We start from the raw sequence: 20,330 nt of genomic DNA on the forward strand, positions 1-20,330 counted from the left end.
AGTAGGGGCTTCTGGGATGGAACTAGGATTAACATTCAGTCCTGGCTAGTAAATTTCATATCTTTTCTGCTATTATATTTGGATTTCTCCAACGCAAGACAATGTAAAAAAAAATCCCTTTCCTAGATGAACCTTAAGTGTTGGAGAAGTAGAGAGAGAATGATTTCTGCTGACATGCAATTACTGGAGTTCTCTGGCCCAAGTTCTAGAGAAATGTGATTGTGCCATATGCCAGGAACTCTTAAAGTTTAAAATTTAGATTGGGGTCCAGTTTGGTCTTCCATGATTGGACCTGTGTGCTGGGACCTGTTAATGGCTTCCTTTGGGGCTATAGGTCTCATACCTATGGCTCTGTGTCCTCTGGTCTGGTTTCAAAATCCTACTCTGCAAACATCCACTTTAAATATTTTTCTTTTCTTTCTGTGTGTGTGTGTGTGTGTGTGTGTGTGTGTGTGTGTGTGTGTGTGTGTGTTGGATCCTGACCTCATGAGAATAGGGACTGAAAGGTAGGATCAGTTTGTCTACTGCCTAACAGGTGCTTAGTAATTAACATGTTGGCCCTTTCTAATATTGCTGGGAGCATTCCAGTGCAAATACCTGTTGATTTCCATTAGTTGCTGATTCTAGACATGTGACCCATGATTTAGTATCTCCCCCTTCCTTGAATATCTTTAGTCAAAAAATTCTTGATTTTTGCAAAGAATTGGTTTTCCTACTGTCAAAAGATTTCTTTCTTTGGTGATTATCGATGGGTCTGATCTGAAATCAACCTCTTAAAAATATCTTTGAAAAAAACTTATCAAATCGTATAAATACTTCTTTGTTCTTATCTAATTCAAATTTTCAGTGGCATTTGGTCCTAGAAACACCTTGCCCTCCCCACATGCACATGATCCCCCTCCCTCCATGCCTCCCTCCCCTTCCCTGCTCCCTCTCTCTCTTTGTCTCTCTTTCTCTCTCTGAACCTGCTTCTCCCCTGGGTCCACTGAAACCACTCCTTCTTGTGACTTGTTCCCCTAACCAAAAATCTTTCACAGACTCCTTTTGTACATTTCTCTTTTGTCACTCAGCTATTAAAAATTCCATCCCAGGTCTTTTCTTTCTTCCTGAATGAGAGTAGCCACAGATTCAGTGATCAATTATGAGATAATTACCTCCAAATAATATATATCTCCAACACATCTAATAAGTTCAATGCCCCTGTATTTCCTTATTCAAGGAATATTTAATGATCACTTTCTACATGTGAAGCCCATTGGCCACTAGGATTTCCTATTGGCATTTCTCTATGTCCCAAATACATGAGAACCCTTCTTCCAAAAGAACAATTCAATCTGTATTCCTAAGCTTAATAAATGGTACTATTATCTACTTGGTCAACCAAGCAATATACTTGGGATCCATTTAAGATATCACTTTCTCCTTCAGTACCCATGGTTAACTGCCACCCACTGCCATCCCCACATGCAGTCAGTCCTAACAGCTATGTGCTCTGACTATCTCAAATTTGTACTTTCTTCTTCACCCCCTTGACCTCCATCTTGGTTTAGGTCTCCATCAGTTTTTGAGTTACTTTAATCTTCAATTTTTTTTCCACACTTCTGCCAGCATCAAACCTGATTGATGCATAAATTTCACCATTAATTTCTCTTCCTGCAACACTTTTGTTTCTAGATCATCTTCAGAATTAAGGTCAAGTTCCTTAGCTTGGCCATAAGACCTTTCTCCCCAACATTGTTACTTACTGCATACTCTGCTTCCTGTCCATGCCGAACAGCCTACTGGTTCCAGTCACACCCTTTCCTACCTCTATATCTGGGCATATCTGGTCTATCTTTCCTCTGCACTGTCATTCCTCTTTAAAAGTGGCATTGTAGCCTAGTGGATAAACATGAAATTTTGGGCAAGAGTCTCTGATATCCAGTCTTGGACAAATTTCTTCTCTTCTTTAAGCTTTAATTTTATCCTTTTGGTTGCTGAAAGAATCAAATCTGATATGGTTGAATAAATGAATGAATTATGTATTTATTTAATGCCTGCTACCTGCCAGGCCCTGTTCCAGTAACTGAAGATACAACAGTGAACAAAACCGTTGAAGCCCCTTCCCTAAGGGAATTTATATTCTATCTATTGCATAAGAAGTGAACAAGAAAGGTTACTGTTATTACTCATCCAAAGTGGTATCATCTATCTGGGGGAACATGTCAGACTAATCCCAATTTCCATTTGGACATTGACACTCATTTTCCATGGTCCTGTACTACCATATATGATATCATTATTATAGCACTTGTAATCATTAGAATTGCCAGTTATTTTTACCTTACTCACCCACAACCCTGGAAGTGGTCAGAGCCTGAGATTATTTTTTGTTTGTTTTACTAGCTCTGAATACATAAGAAAGCCAGTTATAAGTGTTAAGTAATGAATGAACATTTTTGGGTATGCCCAACATATTATTTTAAAATAATAACATCTACTACTAATGAGAATTTGCTGCGTGCCAGCTGCTGCTAAGAGCCTAAAATGCACTATGTAACTAACCCCACAGCAGAACTATGAAACCAGTATTAATACACCTACTTTATAGATGAAGAAACTAAATTTTTGAGATGCAAAATAACTTGCCCAAATCACACAGTCAGGGAGTGGTGAGGTCAAGCCCAGGACCAGGGTATACTTAAGTCAGAGTTCCTGTTTTAATCATGATACAATCATGGGCAATTGGAGATGTAGGACAATGGTTTACAAACAATTTTAAGTAAACCTGTGTGCATAAAACAAAGGTTGAAAACACAGACATGCAATGAGGTTTTAGCTACCCCTTGGCCTCTACCGTAACCTCTGTAACTTCTTCACCCTGCCGGTGGCCAGAGAACCAGAAGCAATTTAAGACTGTCCAGTTCTCAGTGTTACAGCCTCTTCCAATTTTGTCCATCTTTGGATGAACCTCTCTTAGGTGAATATTTTGCCTCTAGATGTCTGTCCTTTTATAGCTCCTCTACAAGATGGGTCTGGAGGACTGAATAGGGACGTGGGGCTTATAGAAACACAAAAGGTAAGGGAGAGTAGGGGCCTCCTAGTCTCATGCTGGTTCTTAGGTTTGCAATGTGAGTGTGCAGAGGAGAAGCTATTCTGACCCCCTTCAGGAGCATTCTGTTGGGGCTCTGTGCTACACTCTTGAGCTGCAGTGTCTTCCTGCACAGGCCTAGCAGTGTGTAACTTCCTCAGAGATGGCTATTTCTCTTTTTTTCAGCTCTGACTGCAAAGTTTCACCCTATGGACCTAGGTTAAAATATCCCTTTGCCTCTGTTGTAATGAAGCCCCCACTGCCACCACCACTGTCATAAACTCAGCTCTCTGATAGCACCATCCATTCAACCTCCTACTTATCCCCTACTGGGCAGACAGAAACTTCTAGATACCTGCCACAGGTCATGCTTCTCCACTTCAGAGTCAAACTCAAACCTACTCTCTTCCTCACCATACCAAACCACCATGAACCTGCACCTGGTTGGAGAAGAGAGGTCTGTACTATGAGGGCTGTACATTGTTAGGAAAGATGGGAGGGGGGGGTCTTACTGTAATGGGCTGCAGCTAACTTGGGGAGGGAGAGAGTTGCTGACCCATTTTTTTCAAGGTGGTTGTTTCCTAGATTCTCAAATATGGAAATGAGGTAAAAGAAAGCCCTTAGTTTTGGCTTGGCATTCAGCCTATTTTTTTTTTTTTTTTATCCCCAGCCCTATTTTGTATTTTCAGAGACTGGGTTTCACTGAGTTGCTTATTAGTGTCTTGCCATTGCGGGGGGCTGGCTTTAAACTCTCAATCCTCCTGCCTCAACCTCCTTAGCCACTGGGATTACAGGCATGCACCACTGTGCCCGGCCCAGCCTGTTTTTTTTTTTTTTTTAATTTTTTAATTTTTTAGTTGTAGATGAACACAGTGCCTTCATTTACTTATTTAAATGTAGTACTGAGGATCGAACCCCAGTGCTTCACACATGAGAGTAAAGCACTGTCCCACTGAGTTACAACCCCAGCCCATCTTCAGCCTATTTAATGTCTCCCTTCTAAAGTAAGCCTGGTGGCCTGTAAATGGGAGAACACTACTCTTCTGTATACTCAGTTGGGTCTGGAAAGGATGGGATCCCTCCTCCCCTTTCCTGCCTTTTCTATGCTTTCTATATATCTACACCATCCTCCTTCCCATTCCCAAACTAGAATTTGCCCTCCTCTTTCCCCCTGGGCTGAACTTGAGAATGGCTGCCAGGTAACCTGATTTATGGGGAGAGGAATGAAAACACATCTGTTTAATATTTTCAAATTATTACCCCTGTTACCCCTGCATCTCTGAGGGTAATCATTGGTCTCTGGAGCTCTCTGGGTCCCTTTATAGTAGTGTGGCTCAGAGCAAGCATAGAGGAAGATTTACAAGGGCTCTTAGATACCTCCCTCACCTGAATTAATATCCCTCCCTTTCAGCCTATCAACCAGATTCTTGGCCATCATCTCTACTTTCATGAGCAGCCTAGAAATAAAGTGGGGGTATTCACTCCACAAAATTAGTGGGTATAATTAATGAACTATAATGAATTCTGACAGATTTAGTCCTTATGATAACATTAGTTATGTCCAATATATTACTTAAATAGGGGATCATGGAAAAGTTAGCCAAAGATTCCTAATCGAGAAGGCATACCCAAACATGTTGAATATTTGATTTGTAGACTCTGCCTTTCAACTTTAAACTGTCCCCCCAAAAGGGGAAGCTTTTGTGAAAGAGAACCAATTAGTAAGGAAATTGACAACAGTGGTAACAGAAATAGTAAGAGGAAGCATGGTTGTCTGCAGTAGTGAGTGCATTCTGTGCCCCTTTAGCTCATTGTGCAATGTGAGACTTGGTATGTATCTCTTGTATTTAGATTTTTATTTGGGTACCTTGTTAAGTCTTAGGTCAGACTGGATCCTGATTGTATGAGAAGTAAAAAAAATTCTCATGTAAATGGGGATGTGCATGAAGGAATCAACTTGTGCACTGTGAACTAACTGGAGAAGCAGAATAAAATTATTAAAATAATAGCCTAAAAGGAGAGAATAAAATAGAAATAAAAGGGGCCCCCCTTGTTTGAAATTATCATTACCATCTGGTTTGTGAAACATTTGATTCCAATTCCAGAAGCTTGATACCAGAAATAACTTATAACCAGGGACATATGCCGGAGAATTGTCAGGAATGACAGAGTTTTTACTTGTTTTTAATATCTGTATCACAAAATAATGAAGCTGATGAAAGTCTACAATATTGGGGAGGAATGAACCATACATATCCTAGGACTTTCTGCCATACACATTCTTGCTGTGTCTTTCATACCCAAATTCTTCTTCCCTTTGCACCCCATGAAAGTTAAAACCCACTTCTGATAAGTAGATAATTCTTCGGACTCTCTTCTCTGGAGGAAAGTACTGGACACATTTGGGGTCTATTCAAAATCTACAATCCATGGATTTTGCACAATACTTTGCAGTGCTATCACAGCTGTCTTTCACAGTGGTCATATTGGGTGTGATTCTTGATTCTTACCTCAATATATAATATTGGAGTAAACATAATAGACAGATCACTACTATTTAGTCCTATAAGATTAAAAGAAAAAAGCATGTCACTTTTAAGTTCCAATTCACCCCTTCCTATATGACCTTCAGCAATTTACTTAAATCCCACTAGTTTATTCATTTTAAAAAATGGCTAAAATTAATACTATCTTACTCATGGACAATGCATTGGAAAACAACATTTCAATGACACAGAGCAGCTTGAATGTTAAGAGCTTCCAAATACTAAATGAGGTGATCGCTTATTTAATTCACATGGAAATAAAATAAATGGCATAGAATCAATGATCTGTAGCAGAAGGCAGTCTAAAGAATTTGAATTTGAGGGTCCTGGGTAACTGTGATCTTAAAAAACAGTGGTTATTTTTAAAAACCCTTTTTAGGGATTCTTTATACAAAGAATCTCGTAATTTATGATCTTTGATCCTCACATCATTAAAGGCTACATTGATTAGAAGGAAATACAACTTATTAGGCTTTCAGATTTTTTGCTTGAGGTGGTTGCTGCTTTGAAGAGTAAGGGAGGAACCTAGACATTTTTTAACCCCTCTAGTCGGAAGGATACCTTTTCTCGAAGCTGGCCACTAGATCTTTTTTGGATTTTTTCCTGAAACATGCCCAAGTTTAGTTCTGATGGCTTAAGAACTTGGTATTGAAGGAGTTAAAGGGTCTCCCACACCCCTTTGCATGAATCCTTCTTTTGTGTACACAGCTGCAGTCGGAGCACGGGTCGGAAAGGAAATGGTTAGAGGAAGAGCTGGTTTTCAGACAAGGCGAGTCTGCGAGGGGGGCTGCGGGGTGGCCTGGGGTTTTACATGCCAGATGTAGGCCTGCCCCGGTGCCTGCCAGGAGCGGCTGGCGTGGTCACGCCGCGGCCCTGTGTGAATTGAGGCGAGGTGATGAGTTAGCGGGTTGCTATGGCGACCGGCCGGTCACGTGACCCGGGTGCTGTGCCGGCGCTCTGACGTCAGCGGCCGGGAGGGCGGGACGCAGGAGGGCGGGGCGGGGCGGGAGCTGAGCGGGGAGAAGCGGGCGAGCAGGCGGCAGGCACGGTCCGTGTGCTGAGCAGGCGAGCGAGCGGGAAGACGCAGCCACCTTCCTCACCAGCCAGCCCACAGCGGTTTGTTCCCTTACTTGGGAGTGCGCCAATGCCTGGGCCGACCCAAACCCTGTCCCCAAATGGCGAGAACAACAACGACATCATCCAGGATAACGGGACCATCATTCCTTTCCGGAAGCACACAGTGCGCGGGGAGCGTTCCTACAGGTAATGGGGCTGGCACCAGGGCAGCGCCGGGGCCGGGGACCCTGGCTGGGAAGCAAGGAAATCCGGCCGTTATATAATGGAACAGATACTGCCCGCCACCCGGGCTGCAGACGTGCGTTTGTGAAGGCGGTTGCAATCATTTGGTATCTGTTTTCGTGTGTCATGTTGGGTATGCATCGAGGCTTCACGATTGCAGATGGGAAGCATTTTGTGAATAGGTTGGCTGCCTGCAAGGGGTCTCCCTCCATCTCTTCCCTTCCACATTGATAAAAATGCATGCTATTTCCCCCCCTTCTCCAAAGGGAGACGGGCTGTAGCACTTCCTTTCCTCTTTCCTTTTTAGATTTTAAAGGAGCCATTAGGTAGCGGTGCCTAAAGGCAGAAAACAAATGGGTGGGTGTCGAGAGGAAAACGTTTGTGCTTAACCTGGAGAGTGTGCGGGAAAGATGGAATCCTCTAGATTAAGCTGCAGTCTGTGATGTTAAACCGCCAGATTGATGGAGCTTTGTAAGAATTCTGCTCGCTGATTGGTGCAAGGATTGACAGCAGAGGTCACAGTGTCAGACATTCACCAAAATTTTCTCCATGGAACCCTAGGTTTATTAGAAAGAGACTAGACTGCAATGAATCTGAAAAAAATGTGGGCGCTGTTATGTATTTTCCTAGGAGTTTATGGCCTCCGCATGGGTGGGGGAGCCCTTCCTTCTTATTGACAGTAGAAAGGTAATTCCTGGTATTTTGCTGAGGTCTGATTTGAGGATGGGAATGATCTTGGTCATTGTATTGTGAGCCTTTTGATTAATGAGCTTGCCTGTATGGTTGGCATCGTTTTTACATTAACATATCTGGCAATATGTTCCCGTAGATAAGCTCATTAAAATTGTTTGCATTGTTTGATAAGGATAACAATGTAATGGAGAATGCAGCTAGGGTCTTAGGCAGCTCAAGGCCAGACTTAAAGAGAGACTGATAGCTTCAGTCATATTTCCTCAGAAGTTCTTTTGTACTGGGTTAGTTATTTTTAAATGTTACCTTGATAACCGCTAACAATGCTTTTGCTTTGAAGCAGAGCACACATACCTCTAAAGCGCATCCTCTCAGCTAGAGAGCAACAGGAAATAACTCTTTTTAAAAAAAGACTTCATCTAAACATTCAGATGGTTTTACAAATGGAATATTCGGTGTATTTGAACATTGTGTATCATAAAATAGGGTCAAAAGCACCCCACTCCCTTTCTGTTTTACCAAAGATATATACTGTTTGTTGACTCAAAGAAAAAATTATAAGCAACCTTTGCCCTGTCATCTCTGGCAGTTACATAAGTACTTGGAGTTAATTTTGGCTGTGCCCATGAGGTCACCCAAATCCCATGCCTTATGGTTCCAATGAACGTGTTGACATGGTATCCTTACAGATTTCAATGCTTGTTATTCTTTTACTGTAAACCAAAATTGGTCCAAAACTTCTAGGACTCTCCTTTTACAGATCCAGTGGTTGGGATGTTGGGCACCTTCTTACCTTTCTTCTCTGTGAATATCCCAAAGCCTAAAAATTGAATTTAAAAACAAAAACTTTCATGTGCATTTAAAAACACAATCATTTAAAGTTGTCTTATAAGTAATAAATTTGATGAAGCCCTCACTTCTTAAATGATTTAATTCCTGCTATGTTGGTAGCAGTTGCTTTTTAAGATGGGGTTCCAATTTTACCACGTGGGCCAAAGGAAGTTGCCTAGTTGGGTTTTATTACTCATATGAACTAATTTGAAGTGGCAATGGAAAATCACTTGACAGAAAGGTTAAATGTAACCTTCTTGTGATAAATTATTGCTTAATAATACAATTGCATTTACTTCTTTAATTCAATCTGTTAATGATTTCCATTTCCTGAATTATTTCCATTTTGCTTGATGTGTCCCAATAACAGTATCTGAGATTATATAAAAAACAAAACTAAGTTTTAATTATGACTGATTGAGCAGATTCTTAAATCAGAGCATCATTGCATTTGTATTTTATATAATAGGGTTACTGGATGCTATAGCAAGAGATGCTATAAGTTAAATGAAGATGGAAGCCTCCAAAATTGCATTTGTATTGTTATTCAAAGGGTGCGCTTGGAGACAAATACACTGGAGAATTCTGTATATTTGTTTTCTTCTCTTTCAAAGTGGATGACCAATGTAATATAACTACCACTTATTTTTTTGGAGAGTCATAGGGAAGGAAAAATGTGACACTTTTTTTTTTTTTTTTTTTAATGAAGAAAGCATTCCATCATTATTTTGGCATCCCAAGACTGGAATGATATAGCCATTTATTTGTTGAGGAAACTTGGAAGGCAAGTTGAAAACCATAGTAGAAATTTAGCCAAATAAAAGTTTTACTTTGGCTATAGGCTTGGGATAGCACTCACCAATGAGATGTGCTTGGAAATTCTCTTTGGTGTCGCCAAATTCTGTTTCTTGGCTGCTTTACTAAGTCCTAGGTAGGTTTCCAACAGGCCCTTTATCTTAGGCTTTTTTATCTACCTTTGCTTCTTACATATAAGGATATGCAATCCCATTCTTTGAGATGTTGTGAGGTTGACTTCAAACATTAGAAACAAAGAATCTCTTAAAAGAGCTATGTAAATATGAAAAGAATGCTGTTATTACTGAGAAGTGATTCTTTTAGGTACTCTTGGACAGGAACACACCTTACCTTGCTGGCAGCACAGATGAGAGGAAACGAGAACAGGGCAGTGCCCCTGAGCCCTCATGTTGGACTAGTGGTCACTCTTCTATTTTTATAGCATATGTACCAGATTGTTCACAGGTGAAAGTCGGATATGGTCCCTGACCCAGATCTTGGAACTCAGGTGTCGGTGTAAACAGAACCCATTTTCACAGCTTAGAGTAGAATAGGAGGCAAATCATTAAGGAAGCTAGTGTGCATTTGATGAGAAAAGCAAGTTTCCTTTATAAAATGACTCCTGAATTAGTAATTTCAATGGAAAAGAGCCAAGTGCCAAAATGGCCCAATCCAGTCGAGTGCATATTTTCCCGCTCATGTCCACTGTCATGTTATCACCTTCTCGGTCCCAGCTTCCTCATTGTACTGAGGAGCATTAGAAAGCCATATATTTTAAGAGTTGCTTAAAAAATAAATGTGGTGAGGGGCATCTGAGGCGACACTGTTGAATTCACAGAGTGAATGAGTCGTGCTCTGAGTCTCCCTGGAGAGGATCCTCCCCATAGCTCTGTTTCGTGCAGATGCTAGTTGAAAAGGAGATTTATTAACTGGCCCTCATGGCATCTTTGTTCACATATTCCAGGCTTTTGAGAATGCATGTGTAAGGCTAGAGGACTGTTTTAAAATGGGTGTTTGAACATGTAACTACAATAGCATGTTTTCTGAGTACGTAAGGGGGAAAAAATAAAAAGATTACCTGGCCCCAGGGGATAGACTGTAAAGAATGGCAAAACAAGCTTAAAACGTTGACCTAAAACATCAGGCTATGCCAATAAGAAAAAAAAAATGAGCTGTTTCTAAGGAAGACAGAGAACTGTCATTTGTATAGACATATAAAAGATGGAGGCATGAAAATGTGTTCCACTCACTAGAAGCTATCGTAACGTGGCTTACTTTTACCAGAATATAGATTTCAGATCACGTTCGCCCAAAGCAATAGCTATAGACAGCCAAAGTCTAACTTCACATGCGTCCATTATGTACCTATTAGTACCATCTGGGTTTAATACTGCCAAAGGAGGTTTCGGAAAATATGATTTGGTGTTTAATATTTTTCTTAGTGTTTGTAAAAGTCAGAGAGTTACTTGATGTTTTGCTAGGTGCCCAACTTTGGAACTGCTTTTCAGGGTCCTCGTCAGAGCTTTTGTGAATGGGATGGTCTTTGGTGCACTTGTCCTTGGGGAGAGGTCCACCCCTGCTCTGTAGCTTGTTGTCCTAGTATCTGTTTACAGTGCATGATCTTAGCAGAGCAGTTGTGTGAGATTATACTCTGGAATTAGAAGGTTGATTTCCTTATGCAGCATCTTTTCTGTGTTTATAGGTCTCCTGTCGAAGCTGAAGTAAGTCCTTAGATTAATTAAGTGGACAGAAAATATCAGGTCTAATCTAAATATTCCATTTGGGTCAAAGAATTAATTCAATAAATGTTTGAGAATATACTCTGGCCAAAGTCTGTGCTAGATGCCCCTTAAGGACCTTGAATTCTAGCAAAGTCAGATTTAAACAGCTCATTTTGTGGCAAATTTACATTGCTGTCAATATTTTGCTTAGTGTGATAGCAAAAGTGGTTTGCATTTCCTGTGCTCACAGTGACTCAAAGTAAGTAAAGATATTCTCAAGGAGAGTATGCGGTAGGAAGCTAAAAGTTGGTGTGGGAAAACAAATATATTGGTGAAAAGAGCATAGGCTATAGAATCAGAGTTTTCTCATTGGCCTGGCCAGGTGCATGGTGGACAATGGTGGGGAAAAAAGGCAGGAGCATTGAAAGATAGACTGGGTAGTGGGAGCCTAGAAATAGGAAACTGCAAGTTTATTACCTGATGGATAGGATAATGGGGACAGAGGTGTGTTCTGGAATGGTCTGCTGTTTTGAAATGAGAGTTAAAAGGAAAGTGGAGTCTACCAGTGTTCATCCATTCAGAAGGGCCTGGAATTACTTAGGGAATAAGTAATTCTCACTGGTATTATAAGAGAATTCCAGACCCCTAGTGTGCAGGGATCAGGATAAGGTAGATAGATGGATGTTCCCTGGCTCAGGACATCTCTCCCTGTGTAGAAGGACTTCATAAAGGCACTGGTACTTAGGTCAGACAGTGGCTTTTAAGGGGTGGCTAGTGTGGAACACTTACACTGTTCTGATACTCCCAAACCCAGAAGCAGGGTGTTTGGCACTTCACTTTGAAGGATTATGTCACAGGAGCTACAGATGTGGCTGGTGAAGCTGCTTAGAATTCTCCATAAGACCCTGGGCCAGTTCCTCACAGTTAGAAGGTGTATGACTTTTGCCTTAATGAAGCAAATACAGTTTTGTGAAATGTATCTCCAAAGATATTAATTTATTTTAATGAAAAATAAATCATTAGTAAGGTAAAGATCAAGCAGTGTTTTATAGGCCACTAAGAAATAATTTCTTTATAGATTACTTAAAAAAAATACTTGTACATTTTCAGTTTCAAATCTCCCTAGACTAATCAGGATTTTACTCACTTGAATCAGGACAGACTTGCTTAAAGTATTATTTTGCTTTTGCTTTGTTGTGTTTTTAAAGGATGTTGATGACATATACCTAGAATGATGGAGCTGATGGCTGCTTTTAGTGATGGTATCCTTTAATGCTTAGCTAAAGAAGAAACTTGTTCAGCAAAACCTCAGTCTTTCTATTGTTTCTAGGCCTTGCTTGGTTCTGGCAGGTAAAATGATTCTGCCCATCAAATCTGATTTTGGCCATGATTTTGGAACAGAGAAGGAACAGGCCAAGCGATCTAAGAAGGGGGAGTACAGACATTGTGTGCATAGGGCACATACACCTGTGCACTCGCTGGTGGAAGTCTATAAACTTGTGATCTTTTTTCAGCATGTCATTTTGATAGAGATACTGTACTTCCTAAAGGCCTTGTGGCTTCCTATAGCATTTCATAAGGCAGACCTTGTGCAGATTTGAATTTTAACAGTGCACAGAGTCGATCTTGAAGTTAGTGGCCAGTTTTAGTTATTGCATAGCCTAAAGGGGCAGTGTTCTTCTTGGGAGGCACACTTTAGATTTCTGTAAACCCATTTCATTTTCTTAGGAGTAGTGTTTGTTTTGTTTTGTTTTGCCTTAAAGACATTAATTCCTTGTTCTTAATTTAGTGTTGGCCTACCCTGGCAAAGCCCTGGAAGGTAATTCATCAGAAATGCTACAAGCATTGACATCTCTGGGAGGCTTTCATGTTCACAGTTATTCTCTGATTATAAACAGTGGTATACTTCATTTAAGAGCCCTCCGTGATTCCCAGCAAAGTTTGCATTTGGTGCCCCCACAAATTGGGAGAAAATGGAACTACCAAAATAACAGGGTATACCCCTCCTCCTGCCTTCCATCTACTTCCTTTTCAAAATGACCAAGCATGTTTCAGCTTGCTAAAAATGGGAATTTAAAAAAATTCCCACTGTTGGAGTTTAGACCATTATCGTTATATGTAAAATTCAAACCACAATTGTTCATTCAGCAAACTTAATCGAGTTCCTTCTGTATGCTAGTCCCCATGCTGGGCCCTTGGAATACAAAGAGGAATGCAGAGCCCTTCCTGGAAGGAGCCTCTAGAGGCCTGGGTTCGAGGCAGAGTGCTGGTGGGAGGGGTCTAAGAGGTGGGGTGCCCACACCTGGCCAGACAGTACCCAGAGCCTGTCTGGGTTTTTGGAGTATCGCTGTTGTTGATTCAGAAGTCTTCAGTTGGTGTTCACTTGTCATAATAAAATAACTTTGTGATTACTGTGCCTATACCTGGTAAGGGCAAAATTATCCTCCTTTAATTTTCCAAAAGCTTTCAGAAACAAAGCAGATAAGGATAAACTATGTTTGTGTTGTACACCCTACCATGGCCTCTATATATGTTTTATTAACGTAGACTTGAGGTGCAAATTTGAGCATTGTTGAATGACTTTTGTAGCAGAAAGGTCACATCTCCCTTACAGAAAGTCACTTGAGGTAAAAATAAAAGACTTATCTATTTTGATCCCTCAATTTTTATAATTTTTATGAGATGTGTATTGGCCACCACTAGGTTAAAAATAGTGCATTATTGTTTACTGACTTGTGTGTAAATAGGAAATTGAGACTATCTCCATATTCACTTGATGTACTGCCTAGAGAAACTGAAAACATAGAAACTTATAAAAATGGGAACTGGGCAAATTAGTTGCTAGGTGCCTTTTTATGTGTTCTTTTTTTCCAAAAAGTTGAAGATTATTTATATATATATATGCATTGCCAAATCAATAAGTGACGTGTTATTTAAATTTCAATGAGTTTGAGTTTTAATGAGTTATACATGTTGAACTGTTAGAAAACATCTCAAACTATTCATGGACTTGGGAAATCACATGGAGGATAGTAAACGTTTGCCTAATGCAAGGACCATTCTTACATTAAAGCATCATAAGTCACAGATGAACTGTGCTCTCCCAGCATCTGCCCCGTGCAGCCACTGAGGTTTCACACATCCCTGATGCACATTTTGTTTCCTTCTCCCCAGCTCACACACTGGAGCGGCCTCTGTTGTTTCTGGTGATGTGTCCAGCCTGCTTAGTATGCTCCGTGAATCCTGCTCTAACTGCAAAATAATCCTCTCTGAGGATTATTTTTCAATATCCTCTTTGCAGTTTTATTTTCTTCTCATTTATTGAGCACCTGCTGTTTGTCAGGTAACGTGCAAGGCCTTACCACAGTGAGATTACAGGTAATTGCTATTTTTTAGACACTCTTGACTGCAGCCCCTGCCTCCTGTAACTGGCCTAACCTCCCTTCTTAGTGTAGTTAAGGAGTAGTATTTGCCCTTCGTGTAACCCTCACCCCCAGATCCTGTGATGATGGCCAGGAAACCAGCCATCTGCATTCACCATGCCTCCCCATGGCAGCCTCCTCACCCACCAGGCTGGTAAAGTCTGCATAGACCCCAGGGAGACTGACCAGTTAGGGAAAAACAAAGAGGAGGAGAGCTTCGCATACATTATCCTTGTTGTAAGGACCTGCTCATAGCAACTGTGAAATAGAGACTTGTGCCTGAATGCCTCTTCTAGAAAAGGAGGAAGCAGAAGATGGGGTCACTGGTGAGGGTGGAGGCAGGCACATGCTTCCTGCAAGAGAGTTTCTTGGGATGAATGTGCCAACCTCCCTTCTCCTCATCTCTCTCTTTCTCTTTGTTCCTGGGCAGAGTAAATCTGCCATTCTAACCCTTGTTCTTCACGGAAGGAAGAAAATGATAAGTGCTATGTGAGCCTAGGCAGGGATCTGGTGACAGGAGGAAATGGGACCAAAGAGGCCCTCCCCAGTCTCCTGCTGGGGACTGGAATGCACAGGAAGCAGGTTTGGTGTTTGGAAAGCTGATTTTTCTCTTCCTGGAAGTTGACAGTTAGAATTGTCATCCCACTGACTTTAAGGTGTTCATATTAATTACTCAATTTCCAGCCTGTATGAAGAGCGTCTTCCTCTCACTCCTGTTTGAAGGTGGTTCTGGATGGAAAAGATGGTCTGGAGCATCCAGCACCTCCTTTGCTCTTTCACATGATGACCTAAGATAAGCCTAATTTTCCTGCCATGTATATGGAATAATAACAGCACCAACTTCACATGGTTCTTATGTGGATTAAATGAGATAGAGAATGTAAAATACACCAAGTGGTGTCTGGGTACAAAAGAAATTCCTTAAAGAATGTTAGTATTATTGCTTGTAGTTTAAATTCTACTCTTTTACCCTGTCTTTAAAGTCATCTATGATTTTTGTGTTCTAGTTACCTGATATGATACCTGGCATATAACAAATGTTTATTAAATATCTTGGTCAAATCTGAAAAAATTCAAACATGTTTTATATTGTAGTCTTCCCCCCATCAACTTTGTTAAGAACTGATGTCAGTATTGTAGTAATGCATCCATTTAAAGTGCATGATTCAATGAATTTTGGTATTATATGCCCCCGTGTCATCACCAGTCAGGATATAGAATGTTTCCATCACTCCACCACCCCAAAATTCCTTGTAGCCTTTCTCTGTTCATATCTCCTCTTTCCACAGCCACAGGAACCGCTGACCTGCCTTCTCTCACCACAGATTTGATTCAGTTTTTTTTAAATAAATGAAATCATGCAAAGTTCATGACTGCTTTGACTTGGCTTAATGAGTTTAAGATTCAGACATAGCAATTTTGTCTGCAGTCCGTTACTCTTTATCGCCGAGTAGTATTCCATCGTATGGTAGTGCCATATTTTGTTTATCCATTCAGCAGCTTATGAACATTTGAGTTGTTTCTAGTTTTGAGCAGTTATGAAGAAAGCCTCCATGAATATTCATGGAAAAATCTTTGTGGGGACATGTTTTTGTTTCTCTGGGGTAAATGCCTGAGAGTAGAATGATCGGATGATATGGCTGGTGTTGAATTTAAGAAACTGCAAACAATTGTTCAAAGTGGTTGCGCCATTTTAGAGAGTCCATTCCGTGTCTTTGGCAACACTTGGTATATCAGTGTTTTGACTTTTGACTGTGTTTGTGGGTGTGTAGAGGTATCTCACTGAGATTTTAATTCGTATTTTCCAGATGACTAATGATGTTAGTCACCTCTTTGGTGAAATGTTCAAACCTTTTGCCTATTTAAAAAAAGTTATGTTGTCTTATTGTTATAGGAGGTCTGTAAAAATATATTCTGAATACTATAATAGAGTTTTGAAGTAAATTTTAATATATCTGGGTCTTATATTCTGAACCTGAATATAAACCTTTCCAGAAAAAGGATAGTTACTTCTACCTGGTCTTGTCCACAAAGACCTTTATAGTAATTAGGTCACAGTCTAGTAAGTTCCCTTGTCTGACATGCTTGGGACCAGAAATGTTTCTGATTTGGGAATATTTCCAAAGGTTTTCCTGGCAGAGCCCCTATAATAGATGTTTTGAACATCATATCGATGTTCCAAAAATTGGATGCTTCCTCATTTTTATATTCTGGAGCATTTCAGAGTTTAGGTTTGGGGATAGGGATGCTCAGTCTATACATACTAAACAATTGTAGTAAAATATGCTGCAAAGTAGTAACAAAACAATTATTTTAACTCAGAAAAAAATTATAAGTTCACTTTAAAAGTTTCATATGTAAGTTTTTAATATAGGACCTGGGTTTTCTTTGGGGCTTTGATAAATATGAAACACTCTTTTAATTTTGTGGAGAACGCTATAATTATGTACATGTTCTTTTCTTATTTCATGTCTTCTTGATGCTAGATCAAATGTCCCATTATTAAGTTTAAGAGGAAAATGTGTATAAATTTTTTTTTCTTTAAATGTGACAAGGAACAATTTCATGGTTTTAAAATCTTACCCAGGATAACTAAGCATTGAATGCCCCCTCATTTTTAAATTCTGAGACAGACATGCCCCAAATCTACCTGTTTGCATTCTGTTTAAGTTGGTGGGCTTTTTGTTCTTACAAGAGTCTCTTAGTAGGTTACATGAAAGGATCTACTGAGGGTCCCTGTTATCTTGACAGAGTGGCCTACTTGTTTTCAGAATCTATTTGGGGATCTCTCCAGCAAAATCCCAGTATCTTAACCACATATGTTTCAAAAATCTAAAGATACTGTAAAATGTAAATTCATGTATGATTTCACTAACGGTCTGGACTTACTGAGTAGATTTTGTGCATGTAACTTATTTCCTTTATCATTTATCCATAATGACTGCCAAAACCTTCAGGCCAAACTTCAGGTGAATTACTACCTTCCCTGAAGGCAGCAGTCTCTTGCTCTCCAGACTGGTTGGTGATTTTCTGTGTTCTGGTTGGAACTGAGCAGGCCACAGCCACTTGAGGATCAGAGGAGAGTTGAGACTGTTCTTTTGCTTTAACTGAGGAGGTTCCATGAAAGGAAGCCAAATACTATTAGACAGGACATCCTGTGATTCCCTTAGTTTACGATGTCCAAGGACGGGACTTTTTAAAAATAAGATGATTGCTTGCTTCCTTTCCTGTTAACTAGGGAGCCCCGACTGAGGATGTCCTTTTGGGATTTAGGCTCTCTAGCAAACAACTAACCCCCATAAAATCACTTGAAGACTCATACATTGGAAAAATGTCCATGTCTTTATATGTGAGCCAGTGATCATTTGGTCTGTTAGCATTTAAGCAACCACCAATCCTGTTGTCTTGAAGTAATAATCCAAAAGAAGGGACACGATCAAAGTAAAAGTTCTTGAAATTAACCATGCTAAAATAAAATTCGAGAATTGGGTATATTGTGGCATGCCTACACAATTAAGTACAGTACAAACATGTGAAGAAGATATGAGAAATGTCCACAAATAACAGAAACAATCTGATTGCTTCAAAAGTATGTATGGATTTTCTTAGTCTCCTAGAGCTTCCATGACAAATTTTACAAACTGGGTGGTTTAAAATGCATCCTCTCTGAGTTTGACTAGAAGTCTAAGACCCAAGGTATTGGCAGCGCCATGCTCCCTCTGAGGGCTGGGGAAGAAGCCTGTCTGTCTCTTCCTGCTTCTGCTCCACCATGTGTTTCCTGGCTTGTGGTCTCATCACTCCAGTCCCAACGTTTCATTACCCCACACCTTCTTCCACTTGTGTTTTTACACGGCTGCCTTTCATTAGGACACCCACCCCCATCTAACATGACCTCATCATATAAGTACATCTCTAACAACCCTGTTTTCGAATAAGGTCCTATTCTGAGCTTCTAAGTAGACATGAATTTGGAGGAGATGTTCCTCAGCTCTGTGTATAGCTATATATGTAAGTAATGGGTCCTTTTTTAATATGTGTATATAAAAAATACATACATATACTTCCCTACCACACACACAGGAGAGGTTTAGAAAGAAACAAATGTGTTAGAGTAGTGTAATAATATGGATATTTTTAAATTTTTTTGTATGTTCTACTTTTCCTATAGTGAAAATGCATAATTTTAATATAAAATCTATTTCTTAAAAAATAAAAAGTAGCACCTCAACATGTTTTTTATTTTTAATTTTTTAAAAAAATTTTGGTTGTAGATGGACACAATACATTTTGTGCCAGGCAAGCACTCGACCACTGAGCCACAACCCCAGTGTTTTCTGTTTACCAGCATCCTACCTTGAATTAGTTATTTCTTTGCCTTATCAAAGCATTATGGAGGGCTGGGGATGTGGCTCAAGCGGTAGCGCGCTAGCCTGGCATGCGTGCGGCCCGGGTTTGATCCTCAGCACCACATACCAACAAAGATGTTGTGTCCGCCAAGAACTAAAAAAAAATAAATATTAAAAATTCTCATTCTCTCTCTCTCTCTCTCTCTCTCTCTCTCTCTCTCTCCCTCTCCCCTCTCTCACTCTCTCTTAAAAAAAAAAAAAGCATTATGGAGATAATCTAACCTTAATTTTAAGTAAAAATTAATCCTCTATAGCATATATGCACGTGTAAATATATGTAATGAGTCATTGGATGTATTATGGTATTAAATAAACATTTATCATGCTTACTATTATGATAATTATAGCAATAGCTAAGCCTGGAATAACATAAAGTAAAATAGTATTTGAGACATTGAGTCAACCCGTGTGATATCAAGTTTTTAGTTTAAGTTCAGAAAGCCAAAAAATGGATATGACTGTTACTCAATTGCTGAATGGAAAGCTAATTACTATAATATGATTTAAATACTCTAAGTCAGATTAATCCTAGGAACCTAGAAACGAGACATGGCAACTGGATGGAGGCACTTTACCAGATTTATGAATTTCATCTGTTCAAATTGGCTCAAATACTGAGTACCTTTTAACACACATCCACTCTAGAACGGACTTCATCTGCTCCCTCTGTGTGTTCTTGAGACAGTTTTGTCTATAATATCATCTCTAGCTATGTAGTCAAAGATAGTCTTCTCATAAGTAATTTCCTTTCTCTTAATTATCTTTGAATGTTTTCTTGTCAATTTTCGTCTATCTTTAAGAATCCCAAGTTTAATAAAGCACTGACTTCAGTGGAGACCACTAATCCCCCACATGTTAACTACTGCAGTCTATTAAATGTCGTCCTCTGCTCCCTGAAGTCCTCACACCACAGAGCTGCAGAGTCAAAGGGAGGCTGCAGGGCCAGCTCCTCTCCTTCCACTCCTCCCCAAACCAAGGGTCTTACCGCATGTCCGCCCCACTGTGGTTTCTGTGCTTGATTCAGTTTGAACACGGCACAGTTCTTGAGTGTTCAGTTTCTGCATTTCCCTTTGAGAATTGTAGTGCTTGTACACTAATGCAGGAAGTGTAACTTTTGACCAGTAACAAGACAGTGGGGAGGAGAGCAGATAAGTACTGCAGCTTGAGGCTGTCTGCAAGTATGCATGTGCACTCATTTGTGTATAAACCAATGTTTGTCAGGGGCTGCTACATACTTAAGATGCAAAAATCTATCAGCCTCTATTCTTCATTTCAGCAAAGTAATAGGAAATGAATGTATTGATTTTAAAAAAAGAAAACAACTCTTCTTTCATTCTAGAATACAAAATGGCATCTGGTTTCCTAAACAAGAGTACAAGGGAAACCTAGTGATGAGAAAAGAAGGATGAATTCTAACCCTGGGGTGAAATTATAGAAAGTTAGGGAAAATCTCTGGCTGAGATGAGAGAATCATTTCGTCTGGGAAAGGAACTTTTGGCAATGATGCCTTGGGGAACTAGATATGAAATAACGCTGCTGATTTTTGTTAG

The 20,330-nt window shown here is 40.0% G+C and overlaps 1 protein-coding gene across 4 annotated transcripts in view; it reads left to right on the plus strand.

Annotated features, from left to right (window-relative positions):
* The window catches only part of MAPRE2 (microtubule associated protein RP/EB family member 2), a 153,814-nt gene that overhangs the window by 53,438 nt on the left and 80,046 nt on the right, over positions 1-20,330 (plus strand). The window contains exon 1 of one of the 4 annotated variants that reach the window (XM_081262962.1): positions 6,620-6,879. The exons of 2 other annotated variants lie outside the window; for them this stretch is intronic. In XM_081262962.1, coding sequence (XP_081119088.1) covers positions 6,761-6,879 — 119 coding nt within the window. In that variant the 5' untranslated portion in view covers positions 6,620-6,760. Of the gene's footprint in view, positions 1-6,619; positions 6,880-20,330 lie in introns of those variants that run through there. One more of the 4 variants, XM_081262965.1, reaches the window with a different exon arrangement.

The sequence above is a fragment of the Spermophilus citellus genome (assembly GCF_964194105.1).
Source record: "Spermophilus citellus genome assembly, chromosome: 12".
Taxonomy (NCBI): domain Eukaryota; kingdom Metazoa; phylum Chordata; class Mammalia; order Rodentia; family Sciuridae; genus Spermophilus; species Spermophilus citellus.